At 36.5% G+C, this 21,294-nt stretch overlaps 4 protein-coding genes across 5 annotated transcripts; 3 read left to right on the forward strand and 1 right to left on the reverse strand.

Moving 5' to 3' along the window:
- The first annotated feature begins 482 nt into the window (after nt 1–482).
- On the forward strand, nt 483–10,074 carry LOC149740209 (SMAD family member 5-like). Its single transcript, XM_089872047.1, has 9 exons — nt 483–630; nt 1,338–1,498; nt 2,047–2,218; nt 7,150–7,291; nt 7,555–7,826; nt 8,049–8,267; nt 8,422–8,582; nt 8,891–8,986; nt 9,312–10,074. The coding sequence occupies exons 1-9, from the start codon at nt 564–566 to the stop codon at nt 9,453–9,455; spliced, it is 1,434 nt and encodes a 477-aa protein (XP_089728173.1). The 5' UTR covers nt 483–563; the 3' UTR covers nt 9,456–10,074.
- Nucleotides 10,075–10,489: 415 nt separating this feature from the next.
- Nucleotides 10,490–16,161, forward strand: LOC149740210 (palmitoyltransferase ZDHHC20-B-like). 2 transcript variants are annotated; one of them, XM_089872053.1, is made up of 11 exons: nt 10,500–10,746; nt 10,875–10,901; nt 11,391–11,485; nt 12,541–12,661; nt 12,986–13,088; nt 13,366–13,486; nt 13,631–13,763; nt 14,011–14,137; nt 14,981–15,052; nt 15,287–15,378; nt 15,593–16,161. In XM_089872053.1, the coding sequence occupies exons 1-11, from the start codon at nt 10,632–10,634 to the stop codon at nt 15,652–15,654; spliced, it is 1,068 nt and encodes a 355-aa protein (XP_089728179.1). In that variant the 5' UTR covers nt 10,500–10,631; the 3' UTR covers nt 15,655–16,161. The 2 variants fall into 2 exon arrangements, with proteins under 2 accessions (XP_089728180.1, XP_089728179.1); XM_089872054.1 differs by lacking the exon at nt 14,981–15,052 and having other exon boundaries at nt 10,490–10,746.
- Nucleotides 16,162–16,200: 39 nt separating this feature from the next.
- LOC149740211 (PRA1 family protein 2-like) lies at nt 16,201–18,274 on the forward strand. The gene is made up of 4 exons (XM_089872061.1): nt 16,201–16,702; nt 16,808–16,891; nt 17,107–17,240; nt 17,435–18,274. Exons 1-4 carry the CDS (start codon nt 16,521–16,523, stop codon nt 17,563–17,565), a joined length of 531 nt encoding a protein of 176 aa, XP_089728187.1. The 5' UTR covers nt 16,201–16,520; the 3' UTR covers nt 17,566–18,274.
- On the reverse strand, nt 18,202–21,223 carry LOC149740212 (S1 RNA-binding domain-containing protein 1-like). The gene has a single exon (XM_089872044.1). The coding sequence runs from the start codon at nt 20,763–20,765 to the stop codon at nt 18,378–18,380; it is 2,388 nt and encodes a 795-aa protein (XP_089728170.1). The 5' UTR covers nt 20,766–21,223; the 3' UTR covers nt 18,202–18,377.
- Nucleotides 21,224–21,294: the final 71 nt, after the last annotated feature.

Genomic DNA, 21,294 nt, shown 5'->3' on the forward strand with positions numbered 1-21,294 from the left:
GGTGTAGTGTAGATATAGCCTATTTGAATGCATAAATAAGTTTCTATTGGGAATATGTCCAAATTGTACTTATTTTGTATCTATAATTTTATAACTTATTCACGTAGTTATTGCGTAAATTTCGTTTGTGGCAAATTAGATTAATTGCAAACACATTCCAGGCAAGGTGGTTTTATTTTCATTCTTATAAAAAAGTTTTATATATAGGGAAACAATATAGTCACAGTTGCGTAATAGCAAATAACGACCCGTTTACCGTCACACACGAAGTTTATATTAGCAGTTAAGATCATTAAAATCATGTTTCTATTCATTGGTGTTAGTTTCCCACTGTAACTGAGAATTCTGTGTGTGTTATGTTCCAACGCCATTGAGTGAATAAATATTGACAGTAGTTTTACAGCCGCTCGCGAGGCAACGTTATGAAAGAGACTACTGTTCATTGTGAACAACTTAATAAAGCCTAGTGTGTATTAAATTAAACGTATTTTTGTTTCTTGGTATTTGTAATAGGTTGTTCAGGTTGTTGTGTGGAGAAGTTGTTTTTTGTATGGTGGGATATTATGGCGATGACAAGTTTATTTGGTTTTACAAGTCCAGCTGTAAAAAGACTGCTTGGCTGGAAACAAGGTAACCATGATTTATACAATTTTACTTGGTGTTTTTACTGTTTTATTATAATTGGAATTGCAAAAATGTTACAAATTAAAATAATTCTGTTGTAGTGTTTGGCTTTTACCTTTTGTAGTGTTGTATTATATTGAGGTACAAACATATTACTGGGAAAATAAAAGAAACCAATATTAAATCAAAATTTAAAAACAAGAATTTTTAACAAGACTATGTTCAACATCAAGGAATTCGTATTTCTTGTTGATATAGATCAGTAAAATTTTCATGTTGATATAGATCAGTAAAATTACATTTATTTTTGTGGATATATTTAAGCATGTTAAAAAATTAGGCAAAACAATACTGCATAAAAGTTCACATTTGTTTTTCATGATTTCTTCCATTTGCATAAACTTACACTTAACGCAAGTTATATATACTTGAAAATGGAAATGTATGTAGACTGTACTTGGCTGAATAAACATTTATTACTTATTACCCAACCTTTTGACATGTTCACACCATCACGGGCAACTGTGTTGGTTTATAAGTGCAGGGTATTCAAGCCTACCTGAGGATTTTCAGAAGTTGTAGAAACCCCTTGATCCCAACAAGAACATTTTTTTATTACCCAAACAATCTTTAAAAATACAAACCTGTTTCTAGCTAACATGTTTATTTTCGCAACTCCTAAATTTTTATAAAATAGCCGCCACTTATCACAGGTGACGAGGAAGAAAAATGGGCTGAGAAAGCCGTTGACTCACTTGTGAAGAAGCTAAAGAAGAAAAAAGGATCCATGGAGGAGCTAGAGCGAGCACTTAGTTGTCCTGGACAACCAAGTAAATGTGTCACCATCCCTCGATCGTTAGATGGCAGACTACAGGTTGGTTGTCGTGTGGTTTACCATAAATTGGCTTATACTTACATAAAAAATTGATATGTTAAAATGAGTATACAGTTTACAGTACGCCTGTATTCAGAAATTTCTTTTATGGTAAAGCTTACAAAGCCACAATATTGAAGGTATTTTATGTATACTGTTGCTGCTAGGCATTTTATAACTTTATAACAGCTCTTCTAGCAATTTATTATCGTCAGCTGATTCGAGCTGAACAACATTTAAAGGGTTTATGAATAGGGTGAATAATAAATATGTTTTCTCTTACAATTCTATTACTTGAAAATATGTAAATAATATTGTAGAAAATATGAGTGATTTCTTTTGTTTACAATATTAAGTATATAAAATGAAAAATGAATATATATATATATTAATATATTTAAAATGCACCTGTCAACTATCTTGAAAACCTACTTTGACAACTGGACAGGTTCATGTATTCTTCATTAAATTTTAACAATATTTATCCTCCATCCAAGTGTCAAAAAATGCTTACTCCATTTTGATTTATCAACCATATTTTTGTACAGGTCTCCCATAGAAAAGGTTTGCCGCATGTAATCTACTGTCGAGTGTGGAGATGGCCGGATTTACAAAGTCATCATGAGTTAAAACCTTTGGAAATCTGCTCCTACCCATTTGATGCAAAGCAGAAAGATGTCTGCATCAATCCTTACCATTATAAACGTGTGGAAAGCCCAGGTTTGTTATAAAGTGGAACTGAAAATAGTCATTTTTAAACCTTGTAAACTAGCTTTTTAAACATTCACTGTGAGGTTTAGTGTCAGTTTTAAATTAGTTGAATCTATATTTCTAAATATAGACCCACGGGCAACTGTCACATTTGAGTTGGCTAAACACTGTATTATTGCTGGCAATTACTGATCGTTATTATTAAAAATGTCAAGTTAAAATGAGTTAACAAGACTAAACAATAACATGCTTATTGTGTAAAAGCATTTGTTCAATAAGTATGTAACGGGACAGTCATAAAAGTTTAAGTAGCTAATCTGAGAAATTGCAGCTGCGCTGTTACCTCAGACACCACAAGTTGTAAAGTAAACATGTGACGTTCGTATTTCTCCTTAAACAAGCAAGCTCTTCAGAGCTCAATCCCTCAAGTTCAAGTGACTTGTTTAACTTTCATAAACGCTTGAAAGTTGAGTAACGTCACGATTGCTATAGCAATAACTCCTGTACCAGATAAGCCCATTGCTGTTATCTCGTAACAGATTCAGACTGGTACTGCTAGTGTTATATGTGTGACTTGGCTCCCTTGGGAAATTGCCTTGTATTCAGTTTCAGAATAATACTCTCAAAATTGCACTTAGCACATTTTCAATTTGCCCGAGTGTTTACAGCCACCAACCTATTCCGTGTGAAACGGAACAGTAATGGATAGAAGCTGAACTCTGTGTATCATTAATTACACAGGCAGGGCTGAAACTGGTACATCTGTAAGGCTGGGTCCTTTCATGTTTTTAATAATGACAAAGTATCACAGCCCACCCAGATTATTGTTTATTTTTCCAGTCACGGTTTTTGCAAATCCATTCACATGAATGATGCATTATTTGTTAAATTCTTACCTACCTCTAAATTTCATTAAAATTAAATTAGTTTTCAAAAGATTGCGAAATTCGTATTAATCTGTAATTCCTGTGGTTTAAACATATCAACGGTTTTTTTCTTGCTGAACAGATAAAAGTTAATTACGATGTGCAAGTGAGCCACATTATAATCTCCATGTGTACTTGAGCATGGACCCACCTTTTAAATCCGTAAATAATTAGACCGACGGTCGCTTTAATATGCGCTGTGAGAAGGCACTTTCGCTTTGTCAATTATATAGGGGCCGAAGCTAATAGCGAATTCCCTGCAAATCAAATAAACAACAGGGGGTGTCAATGCGACAGTTGCGCAGGAATTTTCCATGCTGTTTGCGACTGGTTTCCTTTCACCGATCTTTCGCTCTGCCTTTTTACGCTCGCCGTGAATTCCATAGCGCGCTTCCAGGCGCTTGTATTAATAGCTCTATGTACTTGTTTACCTCTGCATCGCTTGTCCTTGGAGCAGCCATCTCTCGGCCCACCAGCGCAAAGCTCTGTCGCCGCGACAATGTTTCTCTTCAGCATCGTGTGTAAGTTGCCATAGTCGCCGCAATCGACCCGGTCTCATGTTTCAAAGTTACGCCGCGCTGTCCCGTCAATGCTCGGTATCGAAACCGTACCGATCGAACTACAAATGTATTCTCTCACTAATTCAACGTATCTGCGGTTAACATTGCTTTCCAGTGGAATATACACGTGGTTTAAAATTTTCCTTTCGTTCGTTCCCACGCAGGGTTTCAGGTCCACGGCGTCGCATTAGTTAAGCTCCCACCCTAGTAACTTGACCCTCCTCTTAAACCGAATCCGGTCACGGTGTCGTGCCTCGGTTATTTTGGTTCCAACACCGGTAGGCGTTATCTTCGATCGCAGCTGTATTAAAATCTCCTGCTCGCTTTGTTCGGTGGGACTTGGCTTTGCGCTTGCTGCCGATAATTCGCTGTTTACTGTAAACAGTTGCTACCGAATGCTTGTGGGGCAAATTGCATTAAATTAGATTAGTAATTAGCCCACCGACTCGCCGATTATTTGCACTGGTAATTGAAATACTGGCCTCTCTCTTTCGATTGGGCTTTTGTGCAAAACGGCACCTCGTTTGTTCATTCGAACCTGTCATTATGACGTCACAGTCACGCCTTTGTTGCGTGAAGACGGCTCTATTATTTCGCGCGACCAGTGGCGCCAGCGTTTAAAGTTGAGATGAGATCGTAATGTGGCCGGCATTAATGGCCGCCCGTGCCCCAAAACCCATTCCGCTTTAGCGCACGTTGCAAAAATAAACTAAAGTAGTGATGCCGCGTATTTTTTACCGCGCTGTAGCACAACGTATAATGATTTCTCTAGAAACGGGTTGAGCAGCACTGCATAGTTGGGATAGTGATGCGAAGTCTAATTGTCTCACATTTGCATGCCTGCTACCAGAACCCGCCACTCTGTCTACCAAGTCCCCTATTACCAGATTACACGACTTGAAATTAAAGACCTCCCCACAACGGTGAGGTGTTAATTCGGCACACAATTATTATGCAACGTTCGGGTATTGTGTTACGACATTTCGAAAACACCTATAAAATTATTCAACAATATTTATCGGTTTCCTGTAATTACGCAAGTACAAAACGTCGAAACATTTTAAAAGTAGCATCACGATAATTCGCGGTTCACAGAAATTCGCCTTCGTTCAAAAAACGCCAAACTTCAAGCCTTCTCTTTCTTCGCCCACCGCAAGAAATCTGATTTGATTAAAACGAAAATGATGGACGAGATTTCGTGTTCAAAGATAACCCTCGCCTCTCTGTGCGTAACATTGGCTTGGAACCACTGTTCCCGAAGTCGCTTTTATCGCTGAAATAACCGCCCGGGGTGGATCCGTCGCGGCCAATATGCATTCGGGTTTGACTCCGACCTTTCGTAGGAATTGTGGCGGCACTTAACGAGGTATTAGTCATAACTCGCGCAACGACCCAGAGCCAGGAATAACAGCAATCCCGGCACGTTTTAAACACTACCAGCAGGTGTGCCCTAGAAATCATAGTGAGTGTATAGGAAGTCTCCCCTTATTCGAACCGCTTAATTAAATATTGATGATATCATCGATAGGGGGAGTGGAATTCATACAAAACACGGAAAGTACCCGTGTCGAACAAGTGGGAGGCGGTTTTATCCGGTTTATTCCAACCAACGCTGCCCGCAGCACAAAGTTCAAATTAATCGTGAATTGCATTTCCACGAATTTACCAAAATTCCCCGGATGCTCGTATCGACGATATTGGCTTATTTATGCCAGCCGCTTCCCACCACCGCTATATAAAGACCATATTTTCCTGTTTCCCCGTGAACAGCCAGGTGCTCTGTGAGGGTCACGTGACACCCTTGGCAGCTGTGCCACGCATCGTCGACCACGAGCTTTAATTACAGCGCCGTGCTCTTTGTTCGATGAGCATCGGTGCGAAATGAATCACTCAGCCTCTTGATAAGATTTCGCACCCACGTATCGAGAAAGTGCGAAAACTTAGCTTAATCAGCCGATGTTGGTTTTCGAGATTAGGCCAAGCCTAATGCTCTGCCTCAAGTACGGAGTTGCGTAATTGCCCAAGTGTTGCCAAATTAATAAAAAACAGATGTCGCCATTACGGTCTAACTTGAGTGTTCTGTTTTGTCGTTTCCGCGATCGTACCCGAGGCGACGTCTTACCGACGTTGGCACGGCCACAATCAGAATTGTTTTGACCACATTATCATTAATTTTAAACGCCGGGTTCGACAAATGCTTGCAATCGCCACTTAATGTCTGATTTAATTACCTTTTATTGCCAGGTGTGCTTCGGTATGCACGACGATGCTTTCTGGGAATAACGAATCTTAAACGCATTATAATTTTTATATTGCTATTTAATTAATCTAGAAATGTTCGGTTTTTGAGTTGCAACACTGCAGTTGAGTGTGGTTTGAAGCAGCTGTCTGGGTGCATTGCATGGTGTTATTGCGCAATGCTTAACGCCGACGTGCAGCACAGATTGACGGTCTGTGGTGGCTGAGACCACCGCTGATCGCCGCGCTAGTTTATCAGGCTTAAAATTCCTACTGAACTTTCTGTCAAAATTAAAAGCCCAAGCATGCTTCCATGGCTCGTGGGCGAAGCCGCGGGCAGATCAGTCTAACTGCAACAGCAATTGATCTCAAAAGCTTATCGTTTTGTTGTAACATCATCGTCTGTTCACTAGATTTTAAACTCGCGTCGTCACCGTGTTTTCGAGTGCTTTTCCAGATCAAAGCACGCTGCGGATTACGCAGCTTTAATTTCGCCCACGAGCTTTTGATTTGCCAAAAGCGCCCCCAAAACTCGTTCGACGAGTACCCCGTTATTTGCAGAAGTGCTGGCTGTCGCTTCTACCGACGCCGGACATTGGGTTATATGCCAAAGCAGGCACTCGTGGTCTCTTCTGCTGCAGCTGACTTGTTTTGTTATCGTGCATGTGCTGACGTAGTTGCAGGCTCGCTTTTGAAATTGTGGGTTCAAAACAACCTTGATTCTCAACGTAAATATACAAGCGAGACATTGAGCCATTGCTGTACAAATAAGATCCTGCTCACCGTATGTGTGGCTGGCGCCACAGTGGCGCACCAGTTCGCAAACTTTTTTAGCTCTAATTTCGTCTCTTATTTTAGCTCCGCGTGTCAATATGTAAAATTTAAAATTGAATTTATGTCGCTGGGAAAACGAAACGTTGCCACATACGACATACCTATATTGCCGCGTCATTTAAATTGTAATGTGACGGCGTTGATATTTCCCAGCAAATGCAAGCAAGCTGTAAATGTTTTATAAATAACTATACACATTTCATAATCCTTAGTATTTCATTCTGGTAAAATACTTAAATTTGGTAGCGTTTTTTTTTGCTAGAACAGCAATCAAGTACAACAGCAGATTACTCTTTAATTCTTAAAAAAGTAACCACCGAAATCGGCTTTTACGTTTAAGCTTAATATTTGCGTTTCCCTTAACCACCCCTTGTTGTTACAGTCCTTCCTCCAGTGTTGGTTCCACGCCATAGTGAGTTTGTTCCATCACACAGCATGATACACGGCAACGGAGGTGGACACAACCATAACCACAACCATATGCCACCCAATGCCAACTACCCGCAGAATAATTCATACAACAGGTGATGTCAGAATTTTTTAAAGCTAGTTGCCAATACCAGCGGTGGGCGAATTTATAACTGGCTGTGTCCTAAAATGCAACTTTTATTTAGCACAAGGGGAATTAAAATATCAGACCTATACACATAAATATATACACATCATTTTATAAATAATATTTGGTGTCTCGAAATTTTAACGTTTAATTCAGATCGGATTCAACACGTTAAAACCCGACAATGAATGTATACCAACAATCCTAACTAAACCCATATACACCTTTCAGACCTGTACCGCAATTAAACCATCCAACAATACCAAACCAGGGACCAAGTTCACCCTACGGTGGTTCTCAATCTACTGACGTTTACTCTCCGAACTCGTTCCAACCCCCACAGTCACCTGACGGTTCAGTTAGTGGTCCCAACTCTCCATACAGTATACCTGCAGACACCCCACCCCCGGCCTACATGCCACCGGAGGGGGATAAGGTAGTGCCCGGATCTGAGGCAATGGAGACCAACAGAACAATGATATCACCAAACAACAGAGGCATAGGTAAGTGTGAATAATGGTGATGAAGGTAGTCCTATTTTATAAACATTTCGGCTACCAAAAGAACTTCTTAAACTTTCACAAAGATATAGACTTCTGCAACAAATGCATTAATTTAGCCATTAACAGGTAAAAATCACCAGCGAAGCCAGATCCTTTACTAAGTTTAAATAATGCATTGCAAACCGAACCTGTGCTTATTTATAACTGAATTCTTATTTTTAGAAGTACCAGTCGCATACAGTGAACCAAATCATTGGTGCACCATCGTTTACTACGAGTTAAACAATAGAGTGGGTGAAGCATTCCCTGCCACATCTACTTCTATAATAGTGGATGGTTTCACCAACCCATCTAGTACTTCAAACAGATTCTGCTTGGGTCAGTTATCGAATGTAAACCGGAACTCGACCATCGAAAATACGAGACGCCACATCAGTAAAGGTAAATAAGGTTTTAAATTTTTGTTTTTTAAATTCGATCATTAATACTACTAAAAGCATATTAAAATGAACGTAAAATAATATCTGTTTTTTTTTTCTTTTTTACGCATTTTTATGTGAATTTTACAAAACTAAAAATATAATCGTTAATACAGGCGTTCATCTGTATTACGTGGGAGGTGAGGTATATGCAGAATGCTTGTCTGATTCGTCAATTTTCGTCCAATCACGTAACTGCAACTACCACCACGGTTTCCACCCAACCACTGTATGCAAGATACCACCATCATGCTCGCTCAAGATATTTAACAATCAGGTATTCATTAAGCGTATTTACACGATTTTTAAATGCGATTTTTTTTATATAATTGTTCTCACGTTGGCAAGAACAAAAATGTATATTGGTTTTTGGCAATTAGTTCGATGCCAGTTTATAACAGTGTTTCATAAAGCTAAGCCCTTGTAAATTGTATAAGTATAAGATATCCAAACATTACTTTTTTATAAGTTGTTAGCTTACACACCTGCCCTACCGTTACCTGATTCTAATTTTCCGAACCCTTGTAAAGTGCCTACGGTCTATCGCCAAGAGCGGTTGTATCTAACCACCGTTTTGCGCTTCAGGAATTCGCCGCCCTGCTCTCCCAGTCGGTGAACCACGGATACGAGGCTGTGTTCGAACTCACCAAGATGTGCACGATCCGAATGAGCTTCGTCAAGGTTCGTTGCTTAAAGTTTCCAAAAATATACGCGAGGTCGACCATTTTAGCCGTCTTTGCGGAAAAGTTTATACAACAGTTTTCCTAATGGACTTTCCTGGTTTTGGTTCAGTTTTTAAATAAAGAAAATCGTTCGTTGCTAACAGTTCCCATATATATATACCATATACGCGGGGTCGATCATTTTGGCCAGCTTTTAGTCGTCGCTACATAAAATGGTGTCTGTACGTAATTTTTTTCCCCAAACCCCATTTTTTTTTTACTTTTTGATCGATTTATTATTCTTTACTACTATATACTTAAAAAGTTATTAAACACTACCATAGGGTTGGGGTGCGGAATACCACAGACAGGACGTTACATCCACACCGTGCTGGATCGAAATTCACCTCAATGGCCCCCTCCAGTGGCTGGACAAAGTGCTTACCCAGATGGGGTCGCCAAACAACGCGATATCATCCGTCTCCTGAAACCTGGTTTACCACAGCCTTTATTGGAGCGCTTGACAACTGCCGGCAGTTACCATGTTGCCAAACGTATTTCTTACCCAATGTAGTATTACTAACTGGTAGCTTTAAAGTTCAGTGCGAGTTTACAGGTTAAGTATTAAACATATGAAGAAATATTGACATTATAACACCGTTTTATGCCCAAGTCTTAAGATCGTGTTCGTTTCAAACTACTCGCCAACTTTTATAAACCTTCTATCGTGCCAACACCTATTTCTGTACGAAAATCCCAAGCCGTTTTTACCCTCTTCTGTTGAAAGTATTTTAGTATTTTCCTGCGTTAGTATTCCTTGTTATTGTGGAAGAATTTGCCACATACCCCTGTGACGTAACTGCAACTGATCTTGGCTAACTTTTAAAGCAATCGGCGTTAAACTGAAACATTGCAACTGATTTTGACACGCCGATCCTCTGGTGCTTCGCGATTACTTTAGTTAAATATAACGTTAAATAATTGCGCGTGGTCATGTCAGTTTTTGACCAATGGAAGTCTGTAAAAAGTTACTCTCTGTTATTACTTCCGTTACATTGTGCTCATTTTTGTGTATTACTTGCGCCACAATGTAACTGCCAAATCGAATCTGACTCGTTTCTCTTTCTAAGTTTTTGTAGTAAGAACAATCTGCTCCTGCGTCAAAGCATACGTCACGAAGAACATTTTCGCGGACGCAACAACTCGATAGTTGCCGAATAATTACGACGCACCTATTAAGCGTAATTAACGCTACGGCTTGTGCGTCTTCGCAGTTACCAAATATGGCAGTTTGCGTGAGTTTTTGCAGGTCTGTTAATAATTATTTAGTAACTCCTATTAGAAATAAAGAATAAAGAAAACTTTCCCAGAAAATCTGTTTTTATACGACCTTTAACACTCACTTCCCGCTAAGTTCAAAGAAATACGTTTCGCTCCCCTACACTTGTGAAACGTGCACTGTTTTCCTTGGAAACACTGCTGTTTGATTGACAGCTACTCAGTTTTTGTATCTACTTCAGCAAAATACATTACGGTCGATCACGGGATTTATAAGGGGCGTTGTAATACATGTAGACAAGTTACTTTAGTAAGAAAACTTAACCAAAGCTCAGAAATATGTTTTATAATACTTTTATATTGTTTCATTCAGAATATTAATTAAAATGGCGATGACAGCGAGCAATTTTTGTTCGCTGCTTGTAAGGTGGATACCTGTAGTATTCATTGCTCTAATAATCTTCTGGTCCTACTATGCCTATGTTGTGGAGCTCTGTATAAGTAAGTTCGCTAGTTTGGGCTATAATAATGTTTTATAGTCAATTCGTTTTTACACTAGCACATTTATAAAAACTATAATTACCATTTCCAATTCAAACATAATTTTAAATAAGTTGTATTTTTTACAGTGACAGTATCATCCATGGGAGAATCAGGTATTTATTTCAATATGTACTTAGTCCTAATTTTGTCTGGTGCCGTGGCACAGATAGTCAGCACACCTTCCTATACCCCGTACTTCACCGGCTTGTTGCTGCTATCATTATAAGTGTATATGTTCGTGGGCAAAATATTTTACGGTAATTGCACCAACCCAGTTCACCATTGGTTTGTCTAGATTGTCAGCCATGTGTAAAAAATCTCACAAAGTTTGTGAGTGGTAACTTGTAAGCAGGCACGAGGTGTATAAAACAAAACTCTTGTGTTATAATGTAGGTGGTTTTTCCGCTATTAAGAATAAAACAGGTTACATTCATGTGTTTTGCTATTGTTATGTCTTTCTTAATATTAACTGACATTTGCTATTCCAAAGGTTCTATATTCAGCTAAAAAAACCTAATAACCATTCATACCCTAAACTTCATCATTTACTCAAACATTGTTACAATTTTAATAATTTTTTATTCTGTTATTAAAATTTGCAGTTGTATACATCATCTTTTATCACATGGCATTCATCATGTTTATCTGGTCATATTGGCAAACCATATTTTCCCCATTGATGACACCAACTGATCAGGTGCGTAAATAAATTGATCGAGCATTCAGTATGGTATGAAAGAAATTAAAGAATATTACTTCGTCAAAGGGAAATAGCCTAGTTTTTTATAAAATATTCAATTTACAAATTCGAAAATTATTAAAATAAGAAAGTGGGTGATAACAAATTCAATATTTTGTTGAGTATATATCGGCAGCATTTGTCACAGAAAAAATATGAGTTCGTCAGAGGTAAATACTAAATAGCCTAGTGTTTCATAAAATATTCAAGTTACAAATTCCAAAATTATTGAAGTAAGAAAGTAGGTGAGGAAATATTTCATTGAGATGTAGTCCATGAAATAATGGTTGTCTTGAATCATCGTCCCTGTTTATAAAAAAAGTTTCCACCTGTGCCATAACTTATAAATACACTACAATTATTTGAAATTGCTCTAATAATGTATTTGTAGCTGTGGTAAAATATGGTACTGGTGTTTTATCATCGCAGTACGATCATTATCTGTTATTGTATGCACTGGTCATAGTTTGTTACTTTGTTTACATTAATATTTCTCTCTCTAGTTAGCAATGAGAGTCTGTAACATAAGTTATAAACATGGTGTCCTTGTGAAATATGTTATGTTTTGATCAATTAATACATCTCTAGGTGTATGTGATTTAGATTCAGCATGAAAAATCTTTTAGGCATTACATCATATAGTACGTAGTTTCCCCAGTGCTACACTACTTTAATATCATTAATTATAAATGAACTTGGTGGATAGACATAATGATTTTAGTTTTAAACAAATTTGTAAAGATTTTGTGCTCAAAATTGACTCAACAATAAACTGTGTTGTATAGGTACAGTTTATAGTATTAGTTTCTGTTCACACATCTACCACAGATGTATGGATAAAGATCTGAACTACTTTACCAGTTAGTAGTTATATTTGAAAATTTTCCAGATATATCCTGACCCATATAGAATTTTAGTTTAAAACTTAATTTTTGGTTCATTATCTATAAAGGTAATGTACAGAAATTCGTTGTTAAATACTGTTTAGATTTAATTTTTCTAAACATTTTTAGTTCAAAATGCCATCTGACATAAAAGAGCAATTCCTTGCCTCCACCAATGAAGATGAAAGACAAACTTCATTGAAAGAATTTGGAAAAGATCTTCCACTAGATACGAGGACGGAGAGAGGAGGTGAGACTTACACTCTTCACATGGACAAAGTTCTTTAGTTGGCTTCATCAGAACATAAGTTTATTTAGCTTTATTTTATTTACTTTCTGGTTCCTCTTACCAAGCAGTAGTAGACTAGTTAAATAAGTGATTGAACGTTGAATCCTCAATAAAACATACTTCTGCACAAAAACAATTTTTAAAATATGATAGTAATGGATTGGTATAAATTGGCTTCCCCCTTACTAATGATTTGGAATTCATTTGCTTTTGTTGTTCAGGAATTAACTTAGTTGGTTATTGATCATTAAAAAGTGATCTAGATGTGACTTGTACATTTGACAGGTCTTCGCTATTGTTCGGTGACGTATTTAATCAAACCTGATCGATGCCATTACTGTTCCATGGTGGGTCAGAATGTTCTTAAAATGGATCACTATTGTCCTTGGTGAGTATGGGTCTGTTCATCGTACGTTTGTATTGAACCTATCTGCTGGTCCCTGATCAACAAACCTGAATAAAAGACAATTGTGCAGGGACTGCCATCTGTTTAAAAGTATGGATTTTACTTATGAATAATTCATAGTGTGGATGCATTTCAATAATAAGGCCAAGCCCGCCAAATGAGTATACATAACATCTCTCTTTGTGTCACACAAACTTCAAAACGGCTTAAAATCTTGACTTACTACATTTTGCTGAAGGATTTTTTATTATTTTTCCAGGGTAAATAACTGTGTTGGATTCAGCAACTACAAATTTTTTGTACTTTTCCTTTTCTATGGATTGATATATTGTCTCTATGTGGTGTTCACAGATCTGCAATATTTTCTGAAATTTTGGACGGTAAGTCCTAATTAAAACAACTAAACATTCATGTCATACCCCACAGTTTGGCCAAGGCAGTTAACCAATGCATTTGAAACATAAGTTTGAACATGTACACCACATATGGCACGCCTTTAAATTATTTATATTTTTTTGTTTTAGCAAGAACTTCCAAACACAGCTGCTCGATTCCACATCTTATTCCTGTTTATTGCTGCTGCCATGTTTGGTGTGAGCTTATCTGGGTTGTTTGGATACCATGTTTATCTTACCCTCAAAAATCGAACTACATTTGGTGAGGCAAATTATTTATAAATATATATATATTATACATTATTGTAACAGTTACATAGTAACTCAACTTTTTATCTTCTCTAAATGGGATAGTCATCAGTCAATATATACTATTGAATTTTTAAAGCCTGTATGTCTTTAAATCTTCTACAAAAAAAGGCTATCTTTTAATCTCATATACCAGATCGTATCTTTATTATAGCAGCCTGTATTCAGACTAAGTATTAAAACTGCAATATCTTGATTAGAATCTTTCCGTGCACCTCACTTTCGAAACGGCCGAGATAAAAATGGTTTCAATCTTGGCCCGCGTAGAAATTTCGAGCAAGTTTTTGGTGAAAGAAAGCTTCTCTGGCCAGTACCTATATTTACAAGGTCAGTACTCTAAAATTTATTTTACATTAATAATAATATATACTGTGTTTTCTATTCCGTATGGGTGATGTCTCATTTTCCAGCATGCTAGCCAAAGTTTTCACACCAGCTCAAATGTTTTGTTCTAATTGTTTAATTAAATGTTCTAAATTAATTATAGCTATTTACTAATTTCATGCTTCACCATCTATGACCAAATGCACCAACCAAGTCAAATAAAACAAATTTGTTTCACTTATTAATTAGTTGCATACTTTCATTATGCGGTATTAAAAATTAGAACTAGTTTTTTAAACCAACATACTAACCATACTGTTTCTTAATACCTTCACTTTTTGAACAACTTCATTAACCTAGTTACTTAGTTATTAAAACTAACAGCTGGGAATTAAATATTTTAGTATGATTGATGTCAAACATATGCAAACATACAAAGCCTTCTAGCCATAGTTTATATTTTGAATTCTGTCATAACCGAAAGCTCAAGCATTTAAACTGTATATATTTGTTTTAGTATAACCCAAGTAGCATTAATCAATTGTTTTCTTACTTCCTGTGCATGGCAATGTGCATGGCAAAAATCATCTTTATATTTTAATTTTGGATTGCTATCTTGACTTTTTGATTAAAGTTTTGCGTGTGGATTTCAGACTTGATTTTTGATATAATGTAAATAAAATAATTTTAAACTTAAGTTTCATCCAACCATCCAATCCATTTCTAGGATGCTTTATCAAAAATCTTGCATAGATAGCTTGAAAATGCTACTTTAACCCAAGCCATGTTGTATATTAGAGCAGCTGCTGTGTAAAGTGCTTAGTATAATTGCATTGTAATTTACAGTATTGGTGATGGGATCACATTTCCTTCTCGTCTTATACAGTCTGATCCAGAACAAGGAACTACTTCGGTTAGGTACTAAATGCATGGGAATGCGAAATAAAGACGTTTTTTAAATATTAAAGTTTAAACTCAAAAATCTTAGCTCCAGGACTTTTAAGATAAAAATTGTAAGAAATAAATATTTCAGGGAAAACTAGGATTTATTCTGGGTGTTATTTTGTGTGAACCAATCATTTGCATGCTAGAGTTAAATTAACATTTATTGTGGTTATTTAAGAATATGTTTATTAATATTTTAATTTCCAGCCAAGGCAATGGTGAAAACTTCCCTACACGACTTGGAAGTGATGATGCAAATCAAATATTAACAGAATCTGAGTGGAGACAATCGCCAGAAAGTAAGTGGCAGCTAACCAAACATTGTATATTCCTATCTGTTTTACCTTAACAGTTTGTTAAAATATCAGATTCTTTTTTGTAAACTTTGGAAGATCAAAATATAAAGCAATATTATTTGGCGCACAGATAACACTTTCGTGTAGTCGTTGCTCCTTACTAAACTAGCTGATCTACAACCAACAACCATTTCTAATAATTATATTTATATTCCAGCACCTGCTGCATATAACAGGCAGAGCAATGGGACAGCTGTATCAAATATTGATGAAACTTAAAACATTTTACTAACTCTTTCCATATCTGCAAATTCTGCACAAGCCTTATCTGTTGCTTTGTAATACCGCATGTTAAACTTTGTTTGCCTATTTCTAATTCTGAGTGAAAATAGCACATCTCACATTTAATTTTTACGTCTTATTTAAACACATATAATGAATAGGTAAGTTATAGTGTCATCTAAGCGCATGAGACTTAATATCAAGCTTTTGCTGCAAGCTTTCATCCCAAGCAACCATTTTTAGTTCTCGGAGCTAAACATTTTGTAGCTGTCAAAGACCAATAAACATTCTTTCCAGCATTTATTAGCCATAATCAACTCTTAATTTCGCAGATAGTTGTAAACAATTTTACAAAGCAGTTATTTTACTTAAATCCTTTGAAGGGTTGTATTAGTAAACACCCAGCTTGTATTGTTGTCTTTCTAATTTTACTTTTTATTTTAGCACTTGCATTTGATTGTATATTAAATATTGTGTTGTGGAAATAAAGCTGTTTCTCATCAATTTTAACTACATTTAACAAACTAGAAAATAGTTTTGAATTGGCTACTTTTGTGTTGGAACACTGATTTATCTCTTAACGGTTTGGTGTGTACTCCGTCCATGTTTGCTGAAAGATATTAAAACTCTAGTTGTATGTCAGGACAAATATGTTTCACGCTATGGTCACATCTGAAAAGTATCGTCAATCCCAAGAGAAAAAGGCAGAGTGAGTGCAATAGTGCATGAGAAAGTACAGCGTCAGTTGAATCATATACGTGCTGGCAGTTACTGATTTGGTGATTCGTTAGTGCGGTTAATATATAAAACTGTTACCCGTACCGCTATAAGGTGAGCTAGGATATAGACTTTGGGACAATAGAATGGCAAGCGATATCCAACTACCACCCATAAGAAGTGTGGACGATTTTCTCATTGCAAGTGCCAGGTTTGGTCGTCCAGATTATCAGGACAAGGAGCGATGGAACAATCGTATTGTGAACAACCTTATGTATTACCAAACCAACTATCTCATAGTTGCATTCGTTGCCTTTGGATTGGTCACGTAAGATATTTAAAGCTTATCTTTGTAAAATTTAATGTAACGTTATAAACATGCGTATACACCTTAACCTTACCAGTTTTAGATTGATAGGTGTATTTTTCATAGGTATTTCCGCCCAATTGATACTATTACTGGTGGAGGATTGTTTGTTGGACTTGCTGCTTTAGCTTTATATGCAACAAACAACCGGTAAAGTACATATACTAGACATTTTGTGTAAAGGGCGTATATGTGATTACCTTGTACTGCTATCTCTTTGTGTGCAGATGAACCTACATCTATTTACCATTACCTCAAAACAAACAGACAGACAGACATGGCATAATGTTATAATTAACATAGCACTCTGTGTAATAAACCTAATAAAATGAAGATGCCAAATTTTTTTTTTCTCAAATCCAAAGCGGAGCTGTGCAAAAGTTCAAGAAGGATCATCCTGCTGTATTAGTTGCTGGTATTGTTGGTGTATCTACTGTTGCAATGTACATGCTTGGTTCTATTGCTGCCTTTGTTTTCAGCATTGCTCTACCTATGCTTCGTAAGTAGTCTTGCTAATTCACTGGAGTATCTCATAATTGTATATTAGTTTTTTTATTAAAAAATATTTTATCAATAAACCAAGATAGCCCTTAAGTTAACAGCCATTACAGATAATAGTTTCACAGCATGTTTTGGTGCATACTTCTATAAAAGTTGGTGCTAAAAAATTGAACCTTCCGTTTATATTTCTAGTAATTCTCCTACATGCTTCATTTCGAATGCGCAACTTGCGTAATAAAGTTCAGAACAAGGTTGAAGCTGTTGGCCTTAAAAGAACTCCTATGGGTGTAATAATGCGGGCACTTGATCAAGAATTATCTTAATTGAGTCATTCTATTTCAATCACACATAATGGATGCACACCTATACTGTATATAGTTTACACTAAAGAATCTATAGTAAAATGGTACTTGTGTAGTGTATATCTTTTTTCAACGTGATATGTTCAAATTGTTGTTTAAGTTCACCTTTGTAGCTGTATTTAATCTGTCAGTCTTATTCTGTGCGAAATTTGTTGGTACACAAACTTTTGATATGTTAATACTTAATAGTGCTGTGCGTGTGATATTATGTCTCTGTTGCCTGTTCCCTTCATTTTGTTTTTTGTTGTTGTATGAAACTCTAGGAATGTATGTTTGGTGTTCAAATAATTTGCTGAGGTACAACTTACGACTGTAAGAATAAACTTCTTTACTGTTAGCACCATTTCTCTGTTTAATGTAATGGGTGTGGGTGGGATCTAAAAGTTTAAAACATTAGCATGCATGTAAGAGTTTAGTCATTAATTATTTAGCCATTTTATTGATGTTGTGGGAATGTGGGAACAAAGTAAGGGTGTTGCATTTTTAAAGTATGGATGTCGCATTTTCTCACTTCCAACCCATCATGGTGTGTCGTAAAAATCATTACAGATTGTATTCTTTTAAATTTAATAACTGTTAAATATTCCTAACTTAAACCTAAAGTAATACACAGTGTAACATATGACGTTGAATGCAATGAACCAAATAAACAACCATGGATAAACAAAAAGTGGCCAAGAACCAACAGAATACACTCTTTAGTATCAGTATGATAGCAGAAAATACAAGTACAGAAGAACAGTGATAATAAAACAGTATAAACTTAGCAGTGATTACATGAACTTAGTTTCAACAACATCAGTTTTTACAAGCCTTAATGATATGCGCTTTTTCGGCTTGTTTACATTCGTAACGGCAACAGAGATGAGATCATTTGGCCCAAGTACATGTCTCAGTTCTTCCCATTTTCCTTTCATATCACTTGAGTGTACTAACCCATCTGTCCCAACTCCTATATCAACAAAGATCCCGAAATCAACCACATTTGACACTTTGCCCTGCATTGTAGTTCCACACCTTAAATCAGTAATACAACTGATTCCAGTCTTATAAAAATGTGATGTTACATTCCGAATATCTCGATACCCACATGGAGCCGATAATCCATCAATTATCAACTGTAATGTTGGTTCCCCTACTTCCAGTTCATTAGCAAATTGAGAAATTGTTTTTTTCCGAACTGCTTGTTTTATGTTCGAAATGAAATAATCTTTACCAACCTCAGAAGATGACAAATTTATTTTCTTCAAAAATTGTTCTGTTGTTTTATATGACTCTGGATGAATCCAAGTTTGGTCAAGTGGATTAACTTCATGATGCAACTTTTGTTTTTTAGAGTTCTTTGATGTTGCTGTAATTTTACGTTTCCTTTTATCTGTTGGTTCAGTTTTCACATGTTCAGTTTTAACTGACTTTTTCTGACATTCTGAAGGGGTGTTGGCTTTCTGAACAATTCGCATAAATCCAGCACATTGTTCGAATGTCTTTTTTCCTACTCCAGGAACCTCAAGCAACTGATCCCTGTTGATGAAAGGTCCATTTTTTTCTCTCCACTTTAGTATTTTGTCCACCTGTGTCTTCTTCAACCCAGCCACATGTCTTAGCAAAGAGGCACCAGCAACATTCAGATCTACACCTACAAATGTCACACAATCTTCAACCACTGACTGGAGTGTGGCTTTCATTAAAATATCTGGTATATCATGCTGATACATTCCTATACCAAGATGCTTGGCATCAATCTTTACAAGTTCTACCAAAGGATCCTGAAGTCTCCTTGCAATTGATACAGCACTGCGAAGATTGGGATCAAGATCTGGCATCTCCTGCTTTGCTTCTTCCGTTACACTGTAGATTGAAGCACCACTCTCATTGACAATGCAGTATTTGAGATCTTTTTTACAAGAAACATAAATAAAACGGGATACCAGTTCTTCTGTTTCTCTACAAGCTGTTCCATTTCCAATGCCAATTAGTTGAATGTTAAATTTGTTAAGAAGTTGAAGCAGTTTGGAAACTGCTGGGTTTGCATGGTGTAGATAGAACACATCAACTGCCAGAATTTCCATTCCATTTGATGAAACTACAGCACATTTGCATCCATTTTTGTATCCAGGATCAATTCCTAAAATGATTTTACCTCGTACTGGGCTTGTTAACAGCAGTTTTTTTAGATTTCTTCCAAACACATGAACAGAATCCATCTGTGCCGTTTTCGTTAATTCAGACCTGGTTTTTCTTAATACTTGAGGTTTAAGCAGCCGGGTATATGCTTCTGTAACACATTCTTTTAATAAGGTTTTCATATCTTCATATTTATGTTCTTCCGCCCATTTATAGTTACACCAATCGATGAAATTATTTTCGGCTCTTTCACTAATGTGGATTTTAACAGTTAACTCTTTTAATGCCTCTCCCCTGTTAATAGCAAGTACTTGATACGACCGAAGAGCTGAAACATTATGTTGAAAATGATGGTAGCATTCAAATTTCGAAGTGTTTTGGCTTGTGCTATGACCACCTTTTTCTTTTTCAGCATCCATTGCCTTTTTCTTTGAGGCAGACATTTTTGCTTCTAATGTTAAACATGTTGGTTTCAAGTATCTTTTTATCCGCTCAAGAGTAGTTTTGTCTCTAGCAATGGCTTCGCAGATAATATGCTTCACTCCAGTTTTAACTTCTTTTAAATTGGCACGACCTTCACAGTCTTTTTTAACCCATTCATTTAAATTGATAAGTTGCCTGGGATTGTTTAGTATAGCTTTTGCAGCGTTATCCAAACCCAAAGTGCGTGCACGGCATGCTAAAGTTTTCTTATCAACCTTGTATGGTGCAAGTAAAACATTGATCTCTTCTACAGTTTCAGCAGCATTTAGTGATTCAACAACTGCATGGTCCAAAGGTTCTTGTTTTTGAACTTGCCTAATTGCTGTTGTAGCTTTTTTTTGAACATCTCTGAGTTCCTTAAGGGTGTCCAAAAACATGCGCAACGTATTTGGATCCATTCCATGAGTTACCTCTTTCCTATACCTTGAAATGAATGGTATTGTACACTCTTGTACTTCTATCATTTGTATGATGTTGTTTGCTGTGTTTTTATCCACATTTAGTCTTTCGGAAAGTAGATGTGCAATGTCCCATTTCTCACGGCTTTCGCCCATTTTCAAAGTTTTTAATTACATGTACAAACACAACAATATACAAATAGCATGTTTCATTAGCAGGGTTTCTACAATATAAATAAATATTACTATTTATACTAGATTGGTAAAAATCAGTTAAATATAAACAAACTAAACCGCAGTGTCCCGTTTTTAAGAGTGACGGGTAGGTTTTAGTTAGAATTAACTATGCCCATCGAAAGAGTCTCGAAGCTGGTCCGGTTAATCACCGTAGCTAAACATCTTGCTTATTCCTCTTATTCAAAACAACACGTAACTCAGTTATGTTCTAGACTTCCGCGATACGCAATTATCGTTCTGGATACGCCAGAGATATCTGTCATTGCGCAAGATTATGGAGTGTCTAATATGCTTTATACCTTAAGTAAGGAACCATAGATATCTTGCACGAACTAACAGAATGGTATACTTATATCGGTCATCATTTATGTTACGCAACCGAATTGCACCACTACTTATCTGCAAATCCCACCGCGAGGAAGTCAAAATAAATTTCCCGCCAAAGTTT

The sequence above is a fragment of the Ciona robusta genome, chromosome 2, assembly GCF_009617815.1.
Source record: "Ciona robusta chromosome 2, ASM961781v2".
Taxonomy (NCBI): domain Eukaryota; kingdom Metazoa; phylum Chordata; class Ascidiacea; order Phlebobranchia; family Cionidae; genus Ciona; species Ciona robusta.

Coding starts and splice junctions, on each gene's coding strand:
- LOC149740212 (XM_089872044.1), bottom strand. CDS start 20,765: ATGGGCGAAAGCCGTGAGAAATGGGACATTGCACATCTACTTTCCGAA.
- LOC149740209 (XM_089872047.1), top strand. CDS start 564: ATGGCGATGACAAGTTTATTTGGTTTTACAAGTCCAGCTGTAAAAAGA. Junction 1,499..2,046: donor CGTTAGATGGCAGACTACAG/GTTGGTTGTCGT, acceptor ATTTTTGTACAG/GTCTCCCATAGAAAAGGTTT. Junction 7,292..7,554: donor CAGAATAATTCATACAACAG/GTGATGTCAGAA, acceptor TACACCTTTCAG/ACCTGTACCGCAATTAAACC.
- LOC149740211 (XM_089872061.1), top strand. CDS start 16,521: ATGGCAAGCGATATCCAACTACCACCCATAAGAAGTGTGGACGATTTT. Junction 16,703..16,807: donor GTTGCCTTTGGATTGGTCAC/GTAAGATATTTA, acceptor TATTTTTCATAG/GTATTTCCGCCCAATTGATA. Junction 16,892..17,106: donor TTATATGCAACAAACAACCG/GTAAAGTACATA, acceptor TCAAATCCAAAG/CGGAGCTGTGCAAAAGTTCA.
- LOC149740210 (XM_089872053.1), top strand. CDS start 10,632: ATGGCGATGACAGCGAGCAATTTTTGTTCGCTGCTTGTAAGGTGGATA. Junction 12,662..12,985: donor TACGAGGACGGAGAGAGGAG/GTGAGACTTACA, acceptor TACATTTGACAG/GTCTTCGCTATTGTTCGGTG. Junction 13,089..13,365: donor ATGGATCACTATTGTCCTTG/GTGAGTATGGGT, acceptor TTATTTTTCCAG/GGTAAATAACTGTGTTGGAT.